This window comes from Macrobrachium nipponense, chromosome 8, assembly GCF_015104395.2.
Source record: "Macrobrachium nipponense isolate FS-2020 chromosome 8, ASM1510439v2, whole genome shotgun sequence".
Lineage (NCBI taxonomy): Eukaryota > Metazoa > Arthropoda > Malacostraca > Decapoda > Palaemonidae > Macrobrachium > Macrobrachium nipponense.
This window is the reverse complement of record NC_087203.1, coordinates 79,912,361-79,936,104: the sequence shown is the minus strand read 5'-3', so window position 1 is coordinate 79,936,104 and position 23,744 is coordinate 79,912,361. Positions and strand designations below refer to the sequence as shown.

The following is a 23,744-nucleotide window of genomic DNA, read 5'->3' as shown; positions in this document are numbered from 1 at the left end:
ATCCCTCAGAAAGAGGGAGAGTACCCTACGAAGGCTTACACATTGCAACAATATGATTATGATAATAGATTAAAGAATAGAAAATTTAATTTAGGACTAATGGTCAAGCGCTGGGACCTATCAGGTCACTTAGCGCTGAATGACGGTAAAAAGCTTTAATAGGTGCAACTGGAGGAAACCCTCATCGTTGCACTGCGAAACAATCGTTAGGAGTGTGTGTAAAGTCAGATGGAAGAAAGAATAGGAACGGAGGTATAGTAAAAGGGATGAAAGGGGTTGCAGCTAAGGCCAAAGGATGCTACAAAAAAAACTCTCTATCCCAGTATAAAAAAATAACCATAAAAAAGGCAAGCTTAAGTAACCTCTCGATAGAAAATGCAAAAGTCCAAACCAGAAGTGTAATTAGTCTGGGTTTAAAAAGCGCATCACGTTGATTTCCGCGCTGTGCCTCCTCATTGATGGTAACAAAGCACTTATAGTAAAAACACAGCTCCTTATGGAATGATGGAATGGAATATGGGATTTAGGGGACAGGCAAAGCACTGGGACCCGTTGATATGGTATGTACAATTAAACGAGCCTTCTGACCTATAGTTTTTATCCTGTGTTGGTAGTTGGGCCAGTTTTATTATTACAATGTAGTCCATCCAGACTATTGCGTTACATTCCTACTTTAAATGATTGTCCCAAAGGTTCTGTATATCCAAACAAGATTGCAAAAAAAAAAAGAAAAGAAAATTGAGCTGCCAACTAACCGAATGAGGGAATCTTTCTTGATTTTTCAAGAAACATGGAAATACCGATGGAAACCGATGAACCACTGCAAGGCGCAAATATATGTATGTGTATTATACACACACACACACACACACACATATATATATATATATATATATATATATATATATATATATATATATATACAATTTTCGTTAAAAGCAATTGCTTTAGTGGCATCAATAAGTTTCTTGCAGGTATCTTCATACCGACGAAGTTTTTTCCGATTCTCGTTCGTCAATTTCTGGTGAAAAATACGCAGACTTCCTTCTTCCATTTATTGAATTTTGTCACGACAACTGTTTCGCCTTATGGCATTATCAAGCGACTACTGACTTACAATCTGGCTTTTCGGCCTATTTATTTCATCGTGTGGGAGGTATGACCTTGAGGTATGGGTACTGGTTAGTCTGGGGATTAACAGCTATATTCATTTTCATTCCTGTATGTAATTTTGTATTTTTTTTTCTAAAACCAACATGTAACATATTAAATTTTAGACATACACTTAAGGAAACACTAGCACATAGCATTGTATTTTGAATATTTATTTAACAACCGTTTAAACTTTCACTTTCATTGTCACAGTACATATGTCCTTATGTTCTTTGTATCCAAAACAACGCCCTTAAGCTGTTAATCCCCAGACTAACCAGTACCCATACCTCAAGGTCATACCTCCCACACGATGAAATAAATAGGCTGAAAAGCCAGATTGTAAGTCAGTAGTCGCTTAATGCCATAAGGCGAAACAGCTGTCGCGACAAAATTCAATAAATGGAAGAAGGAAGTCTGCGTATTTTTCACCAGAAATTGACGAAAGAGAATCGGAAAAAACTTCGTCGGTATGAAGATACCTGCAAGATACTTATTGATGCCACTAAAGCAATTGCTTTTAACGAAAATTATATAAGAGAAAAACTATGCCCTATATATATATATATATATATATATATATATATATATATATATATATATATATATATATATATATATATATATATATATATATATATATATATATATATATATATATATATATATATATATATATATATATATATATATATATATATATGAATAACTTGATCACGAAGTATATAAAACGTGATGCTATGTATAAATAAAGGTTTTTTTGCCACGAAGGAAAAAAATGAAAAAACGAGTTGCCGAGTACTTTCGTCCTATTCGGACCCTTTACAGAGAGGGTCCGAATAGGACCGAAAGTACTCGGCCAACTCGTTTTTTCATTTTTTTCCTTCGTGGCAAAAAAGAAAACCTTTATGTGTGTATATATAATATATATATATATATATATATATATATATATATATATATGTAGTATATACACACGAACAAAGTTACAGCCATGAAATTAAATGAAGTACTGGAAATGCTAAGTACTTTCGTCTTATTACCAAGACGTGTTCAGAGTACTTAGCATCTCCAGTGTTTCAATTTCCTTTGTGGCTGTAACTTTGTCGTATAATCACGCTTTTTTATTTCTTCGTGATATAGAATCAAACATATATATATATATATATATAATTATATATATATAAATATATTATATATATATATATATATATATATATATATATATATATATATATATATATATATATATATATATATATGTATATATATATATTATATATATATATATATATATATATATATATATATATATATATATATATATATATATATATATATATATATATATAGAGTATATTAATATATAAGTTCTATCAGTCATTTATACAAAATTTATTTGTAAATTTATTTTCAGATTTATATCCACCTGCTTAGTAAAGGATGAGAAGTTAAAAGGCCTCGCAGCAGTATTCCATTGTTTCACTATCCTTCGTGAATTTTGTCTTTATATCCTTTACTAGGCAGACTGATATAAATATAAAAAAAAAATACAAAGAAAGCTCATATAAATAACAGATAGGGATTATAAAGGAAAATATGTACCTGGAATCCAACACAGCTGAAGAATTAGTATACCTACCCAAAACAGGGGTACAATTTAAGAGGTTTACAAAGGATTAAGCCCAACTGCCCAATTTAATCATTATACAGGGAGGTGACTGACCACCAAAATAGAATGTTGTAAAAGTACAATTCAATAAATCTCATTCTGGTAAACAATAACAATATTTTGCAAAGTGAACATTTTCACAAAAATTATATTAAACATACAGATACATAGAAAATATTTATAATGTAACTAACCTGTAATTAAGTCATCAATTTTACCTTTAAGGTCATTGTTAAACATTTTACTAATATAAAGGTCCAAATAATACACACCAGAGCTAAGGTTAAAATTACAATTGGAAGTAAGTTGTACAATGGCAGATTCTAAAAGATTTTTTGAAAAGAAATTGTTTGATCTAGCAATCCCTGAACTGCCGGTCCAATTTATCATGTGAGAGTTTTCACTTAAATGAATAAATATTGCATTGGATGTTACCCCAGTTTTGACAGAATACTTATGCTGCTTAATTTTTTCTTCTAGATCCTCACTAGCTGATATTATTAGCATTCCTGTTAGTGTGTTATTATAGGAAAAAGCAAAGCGGACATTCAAAGATTTTAACAATTATTATATGGTTTAAAAACTGTTAAAATAAGGCAAGCTTACAATGTTCTTATAAGTTTCTTTCTCCATACTACTTTCACTATAAAACTTTGTGGGCTCTATTATAGCAAATATCTAATACATGTGAAGGATAACATAAGTATTCTGTACTCACCATAATCCCTGTTCAACCCAGATGAAATACACAATTGTCCGTGAATGAAAGAAGAGGCCATGCTCCAATCTCCCCTCTACTATATCCAACATAGAAATGTTCCTTGCACAAATGTTCAGGGGTAAGGAAAATTGGGACGCACAGGAGGGATAGTAGTTGATGCAGAAGGATGGCAAAAAGAAAAATGTTTGTAGATGGAATCACTGATTGCTAGGCATGTTGTTTCTCCTCCTCATTAACTCCTTTGTAGAGCTAATACAATAGGTCAGCAAGGCTCACAGATATTGCAGGTGCTATAGTGTCACTATTTGATACATTAGGGTTAACTTCCATCATGTAATTAGGCATCCTTGAACCATGCAAAGATGCCTCACACATTTGAGGTCAGCATCTTAGAACTCTGTCCTCTTCCCTCAATGCCTGGTGTTTAACTACGTGCCCATCCATGATTGCCATCACATTACTGTCAGTCAGCAGCTCTTCATCCACCTCTTCACACCCAATCTTGTAAGACAATCTTACAACCTTCGTACATGCATTTAAAAGAAGGGATGCTTGTGAACTTATAAACTTATTCAGACCATATTTCCCTTAAAATGAAGTTCAAACTAGGTACCTGCAACTCATTCCAGGCATCACTGATGTAGCTGATTTCATCCTCCAGGTTGAAATTCATACAAAAATCCTTCACTGTCCTGTTCAGTCACCATCAAGGAACCTGGGCATATCTTCATTATCCATTATTTGTCATTGGTAGTAAACCTTGAAGGTGAACATAACATAGGAAGATTTATGTTGAGGGAAAGAAAATAAGTAAATACATTATAAAGGAGGGAGGAGAGGAACAAAAATACCAATACATTTATTACAGAAGTATAACAGACCACAGAAATTCATAAACATAATGAGAAAAGCAGTCAAAATAATCATGAATGCAGGCATAGTTGAATTTTGGACTGGATAGATGGTTAAACCCCTTTTTAAGAGTACTCAGTCTTCCTTATAAGATATATCCAATGACTTTGATAGCTTTTAATATAAGAGAAAAGCAGAGCAGAGTACATGCTAGGACTTTGATTATAAGGTGCATGTAAATATACTTTGGTCCATACGTTGGAATGAGAAAGATTGCGTTAACAGGAGATCCTTTATAGACTTAGTATGACTTGAAGCAGCCTTTAATCCTAATGCAGCTTCCTCTTCTCAGGCAATAAACTTCTTGTCAAACATCTTCCACTACTAATACAGAATCTCTGAGGACAGCTTGGCAGCCTTCTAACAAGCACTTCTAACTTTCCCCAATGGTGTTTAAAAGTGAACACTGATTTGCTTTTTAAAGCTCTATCAAATGTCCTTTTGCAATCTGGTCCCCCTAGTCGAAAAAAAAAAGTCTTCATCACTATCATACATGGGTGGATATGCTGGCATGTCTCATTCATTTTCTAGATTCAGGTGAATAACAGCCTCCACCTCCTCTATATGCCATATCTCAGGATCCTCTTCTTAGCCAAAGATGATAAGTCTGATCAGCTGCAAGAACAAAATCCTTCTTTTAAAGACCACAGGCACAGTTGATGGTTGGTTTTTGTTGCTTGCCAAATGATGTCCAGTTCTTCTTCAAGCATGAATGAATGACTATGAAATTTGAGCCATAAGGCCTGCACTAGAGGCAAGAGGGCCATTCAGCACTACTTGCATTTCAGTAAGCACTAATTCATTGATTCATTTATTTTTTTGCAAGCACACCATTGTCAAGGGTATCCAATTGAGTTTATATTTCTAACAAGGGTTTGTACACACATGAGCCTAATGGTAAAGATGATTTATGTAACCAATGAAACGTATGTGAGCAATTTGGTAATCTCAGGTCCTTTGGAGCTAACAGCAAAAGACCAGATTCCAAACAATATTACAAGATAGGTTTAAAATAAGACCCAAGAAGGCTAACAAATAATTTAATGCGAAAAATACTATAAACACTGCATGTACATTATAATCAACAAAGTTATGAATAGTTCTACTGCTATAAAAAGAAAAGAATATGGATGCATTTTTTTTTATTAATAATCACACTCACTCTCCTTTACAAAGAACTTTTCAACTTTTTTTTGGCATTAGTAAAGCTGAAAAATAGCTTAAACTGCAGAGAATATAAGGCAAACAAGTTATTAAAATACAAAACTGCTGAGTGAGGTCAACATTTTGTCATGAGGCTATGTAAAATTAACCCTGAACGGATGGCAGATTTTCCCTCTATAGTATGCACGGATCTGGTCTGAATGGTTATTATAAAAATAGTTATCAACCAAGTGTCATCTGATCCTAACAGAACAAAAATTAAAGTAACCAATCAACCTTATAGGTTTGGAGGATAGCTCCTGTTTGGAACATTCCTTTTAAATCTTTCACATTATATTACCATTACTTTGAAATTTTTATTATAAATAATGTGAAACAAGAATGATTACATTAACTTACCTTGATAGTAATGAACTAGCTGATATGATTACTCATACCTTCTATTGCATGTTTATGCTGAATTATGAAAAATTATTTTCATACAAATTTACACAAAATCCACATTAATAGAAAATAAAATGTGGATCACTACAGAAGAAATTCCTGTTAAAATAAAGTCACTACACGCCTTAATCAAACTATTAAACATAATTTACGTACAGCATAAAGATTCCCTTAATGCAAATAAATATAAACTTACATTAATATTTCCAATAAACAAAGTGAAGCCCAGTGATTAACTTATGCCAGATTATAAAAAATTATACTGTACTTCACATTATAAATAATTCTGCTATGAACATTTCATGAACACACAAATGTTTTCAAGTAACTGGTCACTGTATAGCATATAAACAAAAGTACAATTTTATTGTAAAATTTGTCAGAAGAAAACATGTACATAGGTTGATAATGTAATGGAAGATGATTTGGCAGTCATGGACCAGAGAAATATTGGCATGTTCACAGGAAGTACAAGAAGTGTCAGCATATCTTATAAAAACCAACAGAAGTAGTGATGTAACTTGTGGAGAAATATTTATGACATAATGTATTCAACAAAATTCTGAAGAATGATAGTGTATTTAATCAGTGTACAGTAGACAATCTTGTCTGCTGTTTTAACAATGAAAACCTTAATCTGTTGTATAGGACATTTAACACTTTCAACATAGTCTCCACAAAGTACACCCATACTAAATTGTGTTAACAATATTTTCCCCCTTCACACATTTTGCCTAATAACACATTATTGCTGGTATCTCTATTATTTCTTTTTTCTAACCACCAAGCTTCAGTAATTGCTAATTATAAGCCCCTCGCCCACCCCTTCTTCCTCCACCACGGTGGAACTCCAAAGTACCTGCAATAAAAAACAAAATTACTGTATACGTTTTACAGATACAAGCCTACTGTGCTTGACAATGACACTATTACTGGTCAAATGCATACATCAAGCCAAATACAGATAAAATTGAATGAATTGATAGTTAAAGATGAATCTAAATATATTCTTCTTGCAGTCGAACCCCCTTTTTCTTTGCTATGTCTCTGGTCAAGAGAAGTACGCATGTTCATCAAAAAAGGAGAATTGAGTAAATATGATATTGTTATTTTACAATAAAGTTTTGTACATACTTACCTGGCAGATATATACTTAGCTTACGTCTCTGACGTCACGACAGAATTCAAAACTCGCGGCAAACGCGACCGGTAGGTCAGGTGATCTACCCCACCCGCCGCTGGGTGGCAGGTGTATGAACCAATCCCCCTTTTCCAGTCATATTTTCTCTTCCACCTGTCTCCTGAGGGGAGGCTGGGAGGGCCATCAATCGTATATATCTGCCAGGTAAGTATGTAGAAAACTTTATTGTAAAATAACAATATCATTTTTGTACATGAACTTTCCTGCCAGATATATACTGAGCTGATTGACACCCTTGGTGGAGGGAAAGAGACAGAGCTAACAAGGAAAAAGGGGAAACAACATCTGTTGTAGGATACTAACAAACCTTGGTTCTTACCTGATAAGGCTGAAGACTTCATAGGTACTGTCTATTAGTCTGCAAAGCCTGAAGAGCTACAGCGAGGGCGTGACCTACAGCTGAAAAGACTCTTTGGGTGGGCTACCGAAGGGATTTGTATCCAGCTTACTTAGTAGAATCCAAGTCGGATCATGTCAGTGGGGATTCGCCCTCTTAAATGACAGAGCCTGACCACTACCAATGCAGGGAGCTCTAGCACAAACAGATCACCTAACCATTCTAATGTTAGCAATACGAATAGAAAGAGATGCCTACCTGCATCCTCTTTCAAACAACCATAAAAACACAATACAAATGATAAGGGAAAATTTTTTTACAAAGGATATGCTTCAGCTCCCTGCCCCAGCACTGAATCCGCCGATACGTATGGGCCTAACGCGAAGCACTTATCGTAAAGTAATCATGACGTCTCCAAGTAGTGGTTTTTGCGCGAATACTGAATTGCATCTCCAGAATGTTGCTTTCATCCAGATTCTGGAGTGACATATTCTTGTTGAAAGCCAAGGACGTAGCAATGGCTCTTACCTCGTGAGCCTTGACTTTCAAAAGCTTTAACTGATCCTCACCGCAAGCCAAATGTGCTTCCTTCACGAGGCTTCTAATAAAGAAGGACAAAGCATTTTTAGACAATGGTCTACTGGGATCCTTTACAGAGCACCAAAGTCTGTCCTTAATGCCCTTAAGAGACTTCTTCCACTGGAGGTAGTATCTTAAACTCCTCACAGGGCAAAGAGTTCTTTCTGGCTCTTCCCCTACCAGGGGAGCTAAGCCTGGAACCAAAAACAAAACCTTGGCCAAGGGATTTGTTTTGAGGGGTTCTCGTTCTTAGCTAGAAAAGAAGGAAGGAAGGAACCAAATCACGGAATCTCCTTTGAAAACCTTTTTTTTTTTTTTTTACCCTTCCTTTTTGTTCTAGAGCATGAAGCTCGCTAACTCTTGGCAGATGCTAAAGCCAAAAGAAAGAAACAGAGCCTTCTTCGTAAGATCCTTGAAAGAAGATGACTGGGGTGGTTCAAAACTTCGAGGACCTCAGGAAACGAAGAACCACATCCAGATTCCAGCTCGGAATTTCAGTCGAGGGTTTCTTGCAAGTTTCGAAAGATCTTAGCAGATCATGTAGATCTTTGTTGTTGGAGATATCTAGGTTCCTGTGCCTAAACACAGCTGCTAACATGCTCCGATATCCTTTGATGGTTGAAACTGCAAGACCGCATTTTTCCCTGAGAAAAACCAGGAAATCTGCGATTTGGGTCACAGAGGTACTGGAAGAGGAAAGCTTCTGGTTTCTGCACCAACGGCGAAAGACGTCCCACTTCGACTGGTAGACTCTAAGTAGAGGGCTTCTAGCTGAGGCGATAGCCTTCGCTGCCTTAGCTGAAAACCCCTTCGCTCTGACAAGACTTTTGACAGTCGAAAGCCAGTCAGATTGAGAGCGGGGAGGTTTTTGTGATACCTGTCGAAGTGGGGTTGTCTGAGCAGAATCTACTCTTTGTGGAAGAGCTCTTGGAACGTCCACCAGCCATTCCAGTACTCTGTGAACCAATCTTGGGTCCGGCCAGAATGGAGCTACCAGCGTCATTCTTGTCGCTTCCGAGGCTGCAAACTTTCTGAGTGTTTGACTCAGAATCTTGAATGGAGGAAAGGCATAGACGTCAGACCTCTCCAGTCTAGAAGGAAAGCATCCACTGACACTGCTCCTGGGTCTGAGATCGGGGAGCAGTAGAGGTCTATCCTTTTGTTCTTTGCTGTCGCAAATAGGTCGATATGAGGTCTGCCCCATAACCTCCACAGGTCTTGGCAAACTTCTGAGTGCAGAGTCCACTCCGAGGGGAGCACTTGATCCCTCCTGCTCAGGAGATCGGCCCTGACATTCCTTTCTCCCTGTACGAACCTGGTGAGGAGAACGATCTTCCTTGCCTGAGACCAACAACACAGCAAGCCCTTTGCTGTTTCGTACAGGGGAGAAGAAAGTGTCCCCCCCTGCTTTCTTATGTAAGCCAAGGCTGTGGTGTTGTCCGAGTTGACCTGAACTATAGCATTTCGGACGTGGGGCTCGAAGGCTTTTAACGCCACCAACACTGCCATCAACTCTTTGTTGTTGATGTGCCAGGACACCTGTTCCCTCCTCCCAGGTGCCTGACACTTCTTCTTGACCTAGGGTCGCACCCCAAACCCGTCTCCGACGCGTCGGAAAACAATACTTGGTTCGGGGATTGCATGTACAGAGACAGACCTTCTGCAAATCGGAGAGGGTCTGCCCACCACAGAAGGTCCTTCTTGATTCCTTTTGATATCATGAAGGAGAATTCCAGATCTAGAGAGAGACCCCTCCAATTCCGGTAAAGGAAGAATTGGAGAGGTCTGAGATGCAACCTTCCTAGAGAAACGAATTGCTCCAGCGAGGAGAGTGTCCCCAACAGACTCATCCACTCCCTCGCTGTGCATGCATCTTTCTCTAGGAAGGTCAATTAGTTTCTCTCGGCAACGAGCAAATCCTCTCTGGTGACGGATATGCCCGAAAATCGGAGAAACCATCCGAATCCCAGATATATCAGCTCTTGACTGGGGATTAATTGTGACTACTGGAAGTTCACCAGAAAGAAAACCCCAACGAACTTGCTAAAGTCAGTGTCTTTTGTAGGTCCTCCAGACATCGTTCTTGTGAGCTTTGCTCTGATCAGCCAATCGTCTAGATAGAGAGACCAGCCTCAACTCCCTCCAAATGTAGCCACTGCGCTACATTCTTCATTAAACCCGTGAAAACTTGAGGGGCTGTCGAAAGGCCGAAGCACAAGGCCCTGAATTGGAAGATCTTCCCTCCCATCATGAATCTCAGAAACTTCCGTGAAGAAGGATGGATAGGCACATGGAAGTAAGCGTCCTGAAGATCTAGGGGGGACACCATCCAGTCCCCTGGACGAAGAGCCGCCAACACTGAAGAAGTTGTCTCCATGGTGAACTTCCTTTTTTCTACGAAGACATTCAGGGCGCTTACATCCAGAACCGGTCTCCAACCTCCTGAGCTCTTGGGAACTAGGAACAGTCTGTTGTAAAAACCCGCAGAAATGAGGATCTTTTCACTAGTTCTATCGCCTTCTCCAGCATAAGATCTACTGCTAGAGAGAGGGCTTGATTCATGATGGGGTCCTTGTACTTGGCTACCAACTCCCTCGGAGTCGTCGTCAACGGAGGTCTTGATAAGAAGGGAATGAGGTAGCCTTTGCGGACAATCGAGAGTGACCAGTTGTCCGCCCCTTTCTGGGCCCAGACGTTGGCAAACTTCAGTAGTCTGGCACCCACTGATGTCTGGAGAACTTGAATACTACTTCTTCCCTCTGATGGATCTAGAAAAGGTCTTCCTCGTTTACGGGTCTAGATCCTCTAGAGGAAGAAGCTCTGGCAGGAGGGACTCCTCGAAAGGGCTCCTGCCTAACTGGAGTCTCTCTCTTGGTTTTAGCTGGAAAGAAGTGTGAGGCTTCCTGTAGACTGGGCTAGCATGTCCTGTGTAGCCTTAGCTGAAAGGGCACAAGAAACATCCTGAAAGATCTTTTTAGGGAGAGTTGAGAGGAGAGAGCTCCGAGAATACAGGAGAGAGGCTCTCTGAGCATGAGATACTGATTTCGTCAGGAACGAACAGTAAACATCTTTTCTTGATTACTCCCGCTCCGAAAAGGGAAGCTACTTCACTCGATCCATCTCTCACTGCCTTATCCATACAGTGAGAACACTGATAAGATCCTCAGGTGAAATGGAATCCGGGGTCTGCGTCTTCTTGGCCAAAACGCCCAAAGACAGTCTAGGAAGTTAAATACCTCCAGGACTCAAAACATTCCCTTCAACAGGTGGTCAAGCTCATTCATACCCCATGTCGTCTTAGCAGACATGAGGGCAGAGTGTCGAGAGGAATCCACCAGTGAAGGAGAAGTCCGAGTCTGCCGAGGAGGGAAGAACCAGGCCCAAGGGTTCTCCCGATTCATACCAGAATCCTAGCTTTCCAGTTAGCTTAGAAGGAGGGAAAGAGAACACCGTCTTCCCTTTCTCTTCCTTCGAAAGAAGCCACTCACCAAAACCTCCCTAAGCGCCTTCTTCATAGAGATTGCAGGCTTCATCCTGACACAGGATGAAACCTTCGAAGTTTTCGAGGTCGAAAATAACAATAGAGGCGAGGGCGGGTTGCGACAGGAGAAAGGGCATCACCGAATTCCTGAAGCAACAGGTCCGTCAAACGCTTGTATGAGGAAACGGAGGAATCTTAGGAATTTCTTCTTCCGAGGGATCCTGTTCTTCTTCCGCCGAAGATCCTTCACGATCCTTACGATGATAGGCTGTCTTGTCCTCAGCCTTGAGTCCATCCTTGGAAGAACATCTGGAAGAACTCTGACATCTAACCGGGGAAGTCCTAACTTCCGTTGAGATTCTGCCTGAAAACTCCTTCTTGTCCCGGATGAGGGCGTACTCTAGGCTCTTGGCGCCTAACGAACGCAGGGCGAAAATCTGGCGAAGAGCGGCCTACTAGGCGAAATGCGTCTATCAGGCTCCTGGCGCCTGTCTAAAGGAGAGCGGCTCTGGCGAAGAGCGCCTGCCATGCGGGAAGCGCTTATCAGGCTCTTGGCACTGCTGCGAGGAGAGCGAACTCTGGCGACGAAGCGCCTACCAGGAGAGAGCGTCTGACAGATTCCAGGTCGCGTAACTCGAGGAGAGCGAAAATCGGTAGAAAGATCGCCTTGTAGGAGAAGAGAGCCTACCAGGCTCTTGGTGCCTGCTAAGCAGAAGGGGCGGCTGACAGGAGAAGAGCGCTGTCTACCGAAGGGCGTCTGGTCACAGGAGAGCGGAAGCCTGAAGGAGAGCGGTTACCATGAGAAAAAACGCCTACAGGCTCCTGGCGTCGCCAGCGGGAGAGATCCTGTCTCGAGACGAGCGCCTGTCGGGAGAGGCTCGTCTACGGGAAGCATGCCTCTCGTCCGACGGAGAAACGATGTCCGCAGGAGAGCGCCTGTCCCATTGAAGGGACGCCTCGTATTACGATCCAATCCTGGAGAGAGGGCGGTTACTGTCGAATAGCGAAAACCTGGAGAAGAGCGCACTGGACTTCTTTTACCGGGATGCGAGACGTCCTTCCTACGACGAGAAGTCACAATCAATGAGTCAGCCAGAGCCGTAATCTGCGCCTGCAGACTAGCCAAAACACGTGTAGGAGATTTAACAAAGTCCTTCACGGGAGACGCAGCTCGATCCTTACTAGGAGAGCGAAACTCCAAAGAAATCCTCGGTTTCTTCACATCCAATCCAAGATCTTCCGAAAAAACTTCAGGGCTGGAGGGGAGAGCGGAAGAAGCTTGCCAGGCTCTCTTCGACGGCCGAGAAGCTTCCGAGAGCTCCAACCACGCTTGGGCGAAGGAGAAGGCGAAGACGAGAAGCATTGCCGTAAGACTTCTCTCTTGGCGCGATCCAAGGTAGCCTGGGAGCGAACATCAGGCACCACCGAGGGGACGCCTGACCGGTGGGGTGGAGTTCTCCCTAACCTTCCTGCGGCTTTCGACTTTCCTCCTCCACTGGGTCTGGGGAGTCTGGAAGAGGTCTAGGCCTAGAAGCATTAGGGAGCCGATCAGACGCACCCTCCACTGCACTGGGATCACTGCACAAATCACTATCACTCTTACCTTCTAGCACTTTAATTTTCAACTCCATGCTGCGAATAGTGGCTCTCATAGTGTCCACCTCCGAAGGCGCATCTTCGGGTTCGATGCAGGGAGCAGGGGCTGAAACTGGTAAAGGCGCTACGTCTACAACAGGGTTATCAACTTCAAACTCGCTAGCGCGCAGACCTACTAGAACTCCTAGATGAAGCTTTCCTAACCTTGTCCTTCTCAAGCTTTCTACATAAGAAAGAAAGCGCCTTCCATTCTCTTCATCAATTTTCCACATTCATTACAAGGGTTAATAAATGAGCAGTCATTCCCCCTACACCTCATGCATACTGTGTGAGGGTCTACCGCAGCTTTTGGTAGCCTCACCTTACAATCGCTAACAGAACAAACTCTGAACATAGTTGATTTCTTAATCTCTAAATCAGACATAATGAAATTCCAAGAATAATCAAAAGAATAATAAAAAACCGGTCCACAAATCGCAAATGCCAAGCCAAGGAGCAGGTACTTCACCAAAAATCCGATGAAACAATCCAGGGCGAAAACGAGTAATAATCCAAAATCGAGAGGTATCGACAACAGATGTAGTCGACACCGGCGACAGAAAATATATGACTGGAAAAGGGGGATTGGTTCATACACCTGCCACCCAGCGGCGGGTGGGGTAGATCACCTGACCTACCGGTCGCGTTTGCCGCGAGTTTTGAATTCTGTCGTGACGTCAGAGACGTAAGCTAAGTATATATCTGGCAGGAAAGTTCATGTACAAAAATGTTATGCTTTTTGTGTCCATGGACACAACTCACCTATCAGATGGCAATTATTCCTGAGAATATTCAGCATTAACTTTCCTTGATGGAGATCCCATCTACTTAGTAACTGGTATTTGAATTTATTTAGGCTATAAACATGGTTCTCAACTTGATTTTATTTTATACAACTTACATAACCTGGAAGGAACTTATTCAAACTATCCATTCACTTGTATGTAACACCAGGGCTACTACCCACTGATGTCAAGATACTTAAAGGTAAAATGAAAGATGATGAAAGGTTATGAACTATGAGCCACCTGCTATTCCTTATCCTATGAAGGCAGTAAACATGTATAGTCACTATACAAAATACATACACGACTGCTTTTATACTGTTTGGAACAAACAGGCAACGGTCAGCAGGTGGTATCTGGTAACTCCTAACTATCCTTAACATAATCATGCCTATGTAGTTTTCTCAGGTTACTCACAATAGTGTACTAACTTACAAGTAACTGTAATTGAGATATATGCACAGGTAGTCCCCAGTTTATAGTTGTCTCAACCTATGGGTCTGTACTTACAACACTTTTTCAAATATACTGTATTCATAAAAAAAAAAAAAAAAAACAGGTGCCATAAGCCCAAATACTACACTGTAAGTGCTGTAACTCTCCGGCACTTTAACAAGGTAAGAAACTAGTGGAGCTGTACCCACAGGGAGGGTTAACAATAAGGAAGTCCCTCCTATGGGAGGATTTACTATAAGGAGGTCACTTCTATGGGAGGGTTCACTATAAGGTTCTTCCTCAATGGAGGGGAGAAAACTGGTTTACCACCAGGGCAAAGCTTACAAACCTTTTCTTTCCTCAGGTTTACATAAGTCTCTCTCTCTCTCTCTCTTTTTTATAAATCTTTCTTAAGATGTTCTTGGTAAGAGCAATTTCCAACTTATGGCAAGTTGCTGAAATGGAACCCCACCCCCTGTAACCGCGGGACTATCTGTATAGTCAAACCTCGGTTTTCGTATGCCCTAGTTTTTGTACATTTGGTTATCGTTGATTTTTTTCACAGAAACTTTGTCCCAGTTTTCATATATCTGCTCGGTTATAGTGCAGTTGAAAATGATCCTTACCAAACTTGTCTGCATGACCATGTGCCTCACAAAGCATCCCAAAACTGTTGTGACCCAGTCTGCCTTTCCTTATCATTAAGTGAGCATCACCCTGCTGAATAAAACACCATGGGGACCAAAGAAAGTTATGAGTACGAGCCTTTCAATAAAGAAAATGAAAACCATGATTGAATTCAAGAACTTGTAGCAAAGTTTGAAAGTGAGGTACACATGGCCGATCTTGCCAGGATGCATGGGAAGTCCCTATTAACAATCAGTTCTATCCTAGTGAAAAAGAAAAAGAAATTAAGGAAGCTGCTGTTGTAAAAGGGGTAAATCTGCCGACGAAACAGAGATTGCATATAATCAAAGATGTTGAGCTGCTGCTGTTGGCAGTAGCACCTGCGAGGAAGAGGCATTTAAGACACGAGGACCCCCTTAAGTTGAGGTAAAAAATATATACAGGTACTCCTCATTTAAATATTAATTTTACAACAACTCTGAGTTAGGACGGCAACATAAAGAGAGAGAAAAAAAACCCATAAAATGAAAATAACAATATTGCCAACGGTGGTCAAGAAAAAGGCTATTCAGTGCCAAAAATCTAGCCTAGCCAAGTTTTGAAAACCTTGAAATCTAAGGCTAAAACAATAAATAAAGCTTTATTATACTTTGTAAAGAAAAGCTATATAGTTGAACCTCTTAAAACCAGCATTCTAAGGTCCAGGAACTCCGGTGGTTCGGCTTAATTCAGCCATTAGTTCGTTGCATGGCCAACAGGGACAGGGTGGCGGGCGCCACTTATTTTCTACAACTTCTAGACAGCTAAAACTATGCCATAATACCTCCTTTGTTTTTATGAAAATAATTCTTAGTAATGAAAAGAAAATGTGTGATGTCAAATATTTTTTTATATTAACTTGAAAATAAATATATTTTTTTTAATATTCCACTTCTAAAGTATCTACCAAGTAAAACCTTTTAATCAAAGCAATGATAAATTTGGAATGCACAAATTCCTTACTCTAAGTATGCTTGAAAGATTTATAAGTAATACAGTTTTGATAATTTCTTTACTACTACTGTGTATTTACATATATACTGGTATGTCATCTATGAGATCATATCTATGTGCTAGAAAATGTTTATCCCATTAACAAATAATTTAGTGTTCATTTTCCTCAATAGATGGTGGTGTGCATTCTTTACATTTTGATGGTGACATTCAAATGCACTGCGATTGCCGAAGTTCATTCATTATGTTTTTCATCTCACTATAACCTCTACAATCAAAATAAATGACGAAGAAACTAATAGCTATAATTATGAAATACCAAACTTAGGATATGAAAGTCACTGATAATAATGTGCAGATTCTGAATGTTTAGTACTGTACTGACTTACAATTAGGCTAACTCTGGAATGTAGGATGATGTGTTAATAAAGTACACTATTTAAAGAAAATCATACACACACACACACACACACACACACACACACACACACACACACACAAGGATAGATAGATAGATACACAGATAGATAGATAGATATAGATAGATAGATATATAAGATATATATATAATATATATACAACTACTATAGACTTACAACTACTCCGACATTACACTTGCTCGACATAAAAAAACGACCACTCGTACTTACAACCTTACTTCAGGACAGTTGACCACTGAGTTACTTGGCACTGCGCCATACTCATGAGAACTCTTCATCACTCAGGCAGCATCAGTTGGAGTTACCCTGCCCTATCTGCAGCATCATTTGGTATTAACTGTACTGTAGACTGAATTGCAAACCAATTTACGTAAGAATCGACTTCTGACATGCATGCAAGAACCTAATCCCATTGTAACTCAATGCCTGATTGTACGTAGAATATATACTATTACATAAGAAATGATTAAAATGTTTATTATAGAAGTACATTATGGTAAAAAGATTGAAATAATGATTGTACATTACTTACAGTACTAAGTAGGCACTTTTATATAGCAAAGTTTGATAGTATACCCTACCCAGTATGTTGGCCACTTTCTAAGTTCGACTTACCATCCATTCTGACTTACAACCAGTGGGGTCGGAAACCAAACGTGGTTGTAAGTAGGATAAATGATTAAAATGTATTAGTAGAAGTACATTATGGTAAAAAGATTGAAATAATGATTGTACATTACATTACAGTACTAAATAGGCACTTTTATATAGCAAAGGTTTGATAGTATACCCTACCCAGTATGTTGGCCACTTTCTAAGGTTCGACTTACATCCATTCTGACTTTACAACCAGTGGCGGCGGAACCAAACTTGGTATTGTAAGTAGGATAGTACTTGTATATATATAAAACTTCAGTGTATGATTTTCTTTAAATAGTATACTTTATTAACACATCATCCTACATTCCAGAGTTAGCCTAATAGTAAGTCAGTACAGTATTAAACATTCAGAATCTGCACATTATTATCAGTGAGTTGTTCATATCCTAAACTTGTATTTCATTAATTTATATATTATAGTATAATATAATATATATATATTATATTTTTATAATATATATAATATATATATATTAAATTATGCATATAGACAATATTATTATAATTATTATATTATATTATATATATATATATATATATAATTATATATTATATACTTATATATATCTATATATATATACTATATATCATAATATATATATATAATATAAATATATACCAGTGGGTACCTCGAGATAACGAAAGGCTCAAACTTACGAAAAACCTCGAGATACGAAAGGCAAAAATGCAAAGAATACGAAGATTTTTGTGGCTTTACATACGAAAATTGTTCTAGGTACAAAAGGTTGTTGCTGTAAAGTCCGAGATTCGCCCGGACCACCGATAACAATTTTAAAAGTTGCGTGCCGCCAACTGAGTAGACTCGCCACTGTCCTCCCGCTCTCCCATTGGTTCCTGATGATAGTTACTGCCATAAGATCCTGCTCTCCTATTGGTCAGCATCTCTCTCATGATCCCATCATGCATCTATATAGCGGCGTGCTCTTTCGGCCACTTCGCGGCATCATCAGTATCGTAAGCACACGGAATTCATTTGTTCTATACGATTTCGTTTATTAACGTAAATTCATTAGTCATTTCGTTGTAGTAGTACTTTACCATGTTGTGTGAGAACTTTACTTCATACGTATACGTACTACATAACTTAATTACGTACAGTATATACGTAGTCATGGGTCCCAAGAAAGTTGAAGTAGGAAAGACGAGTATGTTTTCTTTGGAGACGAAGATTGAGATCATTAAAAAATATGAAGCTGGTATGCGATTGAGTGTGATTGCCAAGGAAAATGGCCGAAATCCGTCAACAACAGGCACCATCCTTAAGCAGAAGGATGTCATCAAAGCAGCTACACCTTCCAAGGGCGTGACTATTTTGTCCAGCAAAAGGAGCCACATACACGATGAGATGGAAAGGCTGCTTCTTGTCTGGATAAAAGACAAAGAAATTGCTGGCGATACGATAACGGAGACGGCAATCTGCCACAAGGCCAGCACTATTTTCACTATTTTCGGCGATTTGATTGCCCAGGCCGAAGACGACGGAGAAGGGACATCGACGCCAACCCCAGACTCCAATTTTTCTCATGGGTGGTTCGAAAAATTCCGTAAATGGACTGGCATCCATTCGGTAGTGCGGCATGGGGAGGCAGCCAGCTCGGACACGAAAGCGGCCAAAGCCTTTAAAAAGACGTTCGACGAGATGACGCTCAACGAAGGCTACAGTTCTCAGAAGTCTTCAACTGTGATGAGACTGGCCTTTTTTGGAAAAAAATGCCTCGTTGGACATACATCACGCAGGAAGAGAAGCAGCTACCCGGGCAAAAGCCTATGAAAGACAGGCTTACGCTCTGCACTTTGTTCGAACGCTAGTGGGGATTGCAAGGTGAAAAGGTGACTACGCTAAGAAAAGTTGAGTAGAGGATTGACTAGAATTGAGGGAAGGAACGAGGTGCTTGATATGTAAAGACTCAAGTGTCGTTATATATTGGCTATGCTTGGTATTGTCAATTATCGAAAAGTTTTTTGTTTTTGTTAATTTCAATTTTACAAAGAGCTGCATGATTTCTTATATTAGAAAGTTCAGGATTGGTTATCCTCTGGCCAGTTCTGTAGCTTACTCCCAAATGACTGGAATATCGAACTTGCAACAAGCGTTTCGTCGATCCAACGTAAGTACCGGGACACCCCGGGCAAGTAAATTTGTAAATAATGTTGGATCGCATAAACGGTTGCAAATTCTCTTTATGACCAAGAAGTGAGCTTATTTTGAGAGGATTAACAGTATTAAATTAACTTTGAGGCTTCCGAACTCTCATTCAATAATTTTCTTGATACGGTCTCCTAATTTATTTTTGAAAAAATATGGAATAGTGGCGTATATGGGTAATTTTGGTACATCAAATGCAGGGGTATTTTCCGTGAAGTTTAAGTTAAGTAATTTGTTTACCATTTTATAAAATACCTCTGTAGGGTACGAGTTAGTTAAAAATAATCTTGTAAAAATTCAATTTCAGTGTGGAAAGATTTCCAATCAGAAGCATACCTAAGTGCTCTAAAGACTAAAGTGGAGATGGCATTTAATGTAAAATTTATGAAGCACGAACTATAAAAATTATTCCCCATTCCTGTGAAGGTGTGCTTCCTATAGACAGAAGTATTAAACTTATTATTATCTCTGGTTATCTTGATATCTAAGAAAGGTAAGCATTTATCTTTTTCAGTTTCTATGGTAAAGTTTATGTTACTGTGCTGAGTATTCACGAACTCCAAAAAGGCATCAGCCTGCCATGCATGTCTAAGTAAAATAAAAGTATCATCTACATATCTCTTGTAAAAAGTTGGTTTAAAAGAACTTGGGCATTCGGCTAAAAATTTTTTCTCTAAAAAATCCATAAACCATTGGCATCATGCAAAAATCGAGTACAGAAGACCATTAAAAACGAAAGCGGAATCTTGCACAGCAAGTTCCAATAATTGCTTAAACAAATTTCTATTAAAACCGTGGAAAGTGTCATCAGCATTTAAAAAAACTCTGTCTAAAATAATGTTAATTGTCTCTTCTAAAGGTACATTGGTAAATAAAGAGTCTACATCGAGACTAACCATATAGTGATCCGAGTCCTGCATGACAATAAGTTTCTGAAAGTCGAAGCCATTTTTTATTGTATGTTCAGGTTGAGGGAGTTCATTAAGTAACGTAACAATGTATTTAGAGAGATTGTATGTTGGGCTATTATAAGAAGAAACTATTGGTCGGATAGGACAGCCCTCTTTGTGAATTTTTGGGAGACCATATAAAACGCTAAAGGATGACCCTGTAACAAAAAGTTTTTGATACATGCCCGCCACCAAAGAAAATAAACTCCTTAACTGATCTACTGAGTTTCGGTAACCCTCTGATAGATAGATAGATAGATAGATAGATAGATAGATAGATAGATAGATAGATAGATAGATAGATAGATATATATATATATATATATATATATATAATATATATATATATATATATACACAGCAACAACCTTATGTAACCTGAACTATTTTTGTATGTAGAGCCAAAAAAACTTCGTATTTGCTTTCGTAACTTGGATTTTTCGTAAGTTGGGACTTTCGTATGTCCTAGGTACCACTATATATATATATACATACACACACACACAGACACATGATATATATATATATATATATATATATATATATATATAATATATTATATATATAGTGGTACCTCGACATACGAAAGTCCCAACTTACGAAAAATCCAAGTTACGAAAGCAAATACGAAGTTTTTTGGCTCTACATACGAAAATAGTTCAGGTTACATAAGGTTGTTGCTGTAAAGTCCCGAGATTCGCCCGGACCACTGAGAACAATTTTAAAACTTGTGCACCGCCAACTGAGTAGACTTGCCACCATCCTTCCGCTCTCTCATTAGTTCCTGATGCTAGTCACCGCCAGAAGATCCTGCTCTCCTATTGGTCAAAATCTACCCCATGTGCTCTATGTATTCTATTGGTAAAAGGTTGCTGTAAATTGAAAAACTTTTTCATGCAATACATTTAATAAAAAAAAACATTAGGTAAAGATAGAATAAAGAATAGAAATGAATGGTTATTATACTCTTTGGTAGTTTCAGTAGTGGAAGAGAGATAATCAAAATGTATGATTACATACTGTACTGTGCTAGGTAAAAGTGGTTGCTTGGCGATTGTTCGCTACTCGTATAGTGTGAACGTAAACAAAAGGTTGTAAGCTCTTTTTGTGATTGTTTGTTTATTATAGCTAATGGTTACTTAATAATTATTTGAAATGAGTACATGCAACACATTTAATAAAAAAAATTGTGAATTAGATATCATAAAATATAAAATAAATCAGACTGCTATCATCGAAGCCAACAAATATTTTTTTCAATTCTTCTGTTTTAATATATGTTTCATTATAGCTGTCAGTAACTTGGTATCTCCATTAGGTAAGATAAAATAAAGAATAGAAATAAATGGTTATTATACTGTTTGGTAGCTTCAGTAGTTGAAGAGAGATAATGAAAATTTATGATTGATTACTAAACTGTATGCTAGGTAAAAGTGGTTGCTTGGCGATCGTTCAATACTCGTAGGGCTGAATGTAAACAAAAGGTTGGAAGCTTATTTTGTTTGTTTGTGTACGTATTATAGTTAATGATTAATTAATAATTATTTGAAATGAGTACATACTGATTATTTATATACATTTTATTGGCATATTCTAAGCTTTTAGCTTCTTAGGTTTAGATGTCAGAATCATAGACTAGGCTACAGTAGCAACTGCTAACATAGGCTAGGCTTATTACTATGGGACATATGCTAAAGTCCTAATATATGCAGTAAAAATGGGGTTGAACATTCCATGCAGTTGAATATTACTCAAGTATGTACAGTATTTTGCCTTTTTGGAGTCATATTTCTTCAGTCGGATTGGCGTCGTAACCCTAGAACATGTGTTGTAAGCCTGGAAATATAATTTACTGGGGTGTTTTTGTAGGGCTTGGAACGAATTAGGCAATTTACACGTAAAATGCAGTTCAAGATACGAAAAGCTCAGGTTACAAAGGCCGCCTCGGAAAGGATTAATTTTGTATGTAGAGGTACCACTGTATATTTATAGTAGTACCTCGAGATACGAAATAAATTAAGGGAACAAGGCACAATTAGAGAAAGTGAATCTCCCTGGGCCTCGCCAATCGTGATGGTTAAAAAGAAGGATGGTTCTCTTAGGCTATGTGTTGATTATAGAAAGTTGAATAGTATCACGAAAGACAATGCATTCCCATTGCCCTCTATCGAAGAGTTGTTGATTAAGGTCAGGGAAAGTAAATTCTTCACCACCTTAGATTGAAAGTCAGGTTATCATCAAATACCTATAGACGAGAGTAGCAAGGAAAAGACAGCCTTTATAGCTAATGATCAATTGTTTGAATATAATTACCTCCCTTTTGGGGTAAAGAATGCTCCTGCTAATTTTTCATGTGTTATGATGTCCGTATTAGCTCCGCTATTAGGACATAGCGTGTTTGTTTATTTAGATGACATAATCATAATAGGGGCTACAGTAGAAGAACACAAGAAGAACATTATTGAGGTTTTAGAAGCCTTAAAGCGACAGGGGATGAAAATTAATCTTACCAAATGTAAATTCTTTCAGCAAGAAGTTGAATTTTTGGGGCACATCGTAACATCCGAAGGCCTTAAGCCTTGTGCCGATAAAGTAGCAGCAATTAGAGAATTTCCCCGACCGAAGAATGCAAAGGAAGTAGCCAGTTTCCTTGGGCTCACGGACTACTACCGTAAATTCATAAAAGATTTCAGTAAAATAGCGAGACCGCTAGATTCATTGAGAAAGCAGAAAGATTTTCATTGGGAACGGGAGGAAGAAATAGCTTTTCAAGAATTAAAGATTTCACTCACTGGTAATGAACTATTAGCTTATCCAAAGTTCGATCGAGCATTTATAGTAACCACTGACGCGAGCAGTATAGCTATTGGGGGAGTGATTTCTCAAGTTGACGATGCAGGGAATGAAAAGCCGATTTGTTTTGCATCACGAGCATTGAAGGGAGCAGAAAAGAATTACAGTACCTTCGATAGAGAGGCATTGGCTATTCTATGGATGCTGGAGAGACATCGCTACTTTTTACAGGGGCATAAAGTCAAAATTAACACAGATCATCGCCCATTGAGAGATTTATTCAAGAAAGGGGATTTGACCACTCGACAAGGCTAGTTGAGGATTAGAACGGCTGTTAGAGTTTGATATTGTGGGAATTGAACATATAGCAGGGAAAACAAATAAAGTAGCGGATGCCCTCTCCAGAAGTGCCATAATGGGAGTTACAACTCGAGCAGCAAAGAGAGAGGAACAACGACGGAAGAAGCAAGTGCATGAGTCAGAGGCAGCCGATGTAGAAAACGGGAATAACTCGGGAACTCCAGAGTTAAGGAGAGAGAGAAGGGAAACGAGTCGTGGGAGCGAAAGGGCTGATCCTCCTAGGGGGTCAGCAAGCG

At 38.7% G+C, this 23,744-nt stretch overlaps 1 protein-coding gene across 1 annotated transcript in view; it reads right to left on the bottom strand.

The window, feature by feature from the left end:
* Positions 1-5,483: 5,483 nt before the first annotated feature.
* Positions 5,484-23,744, bottom strand: part of LOC135222878 (tudor domain-containing protein 3-like) — a gene marked incomplete in the record, with an annotated part of 91,841 nt that continues 73,580 nt past the window's right edge. The window contains 1 exon segment of the mRNA XM_064261238.1: positions 5,484-6,924. Within this exon segment, the coding sequence (XP_064117308.1) occupies positions 6,866-6,924 (59 nt within the window).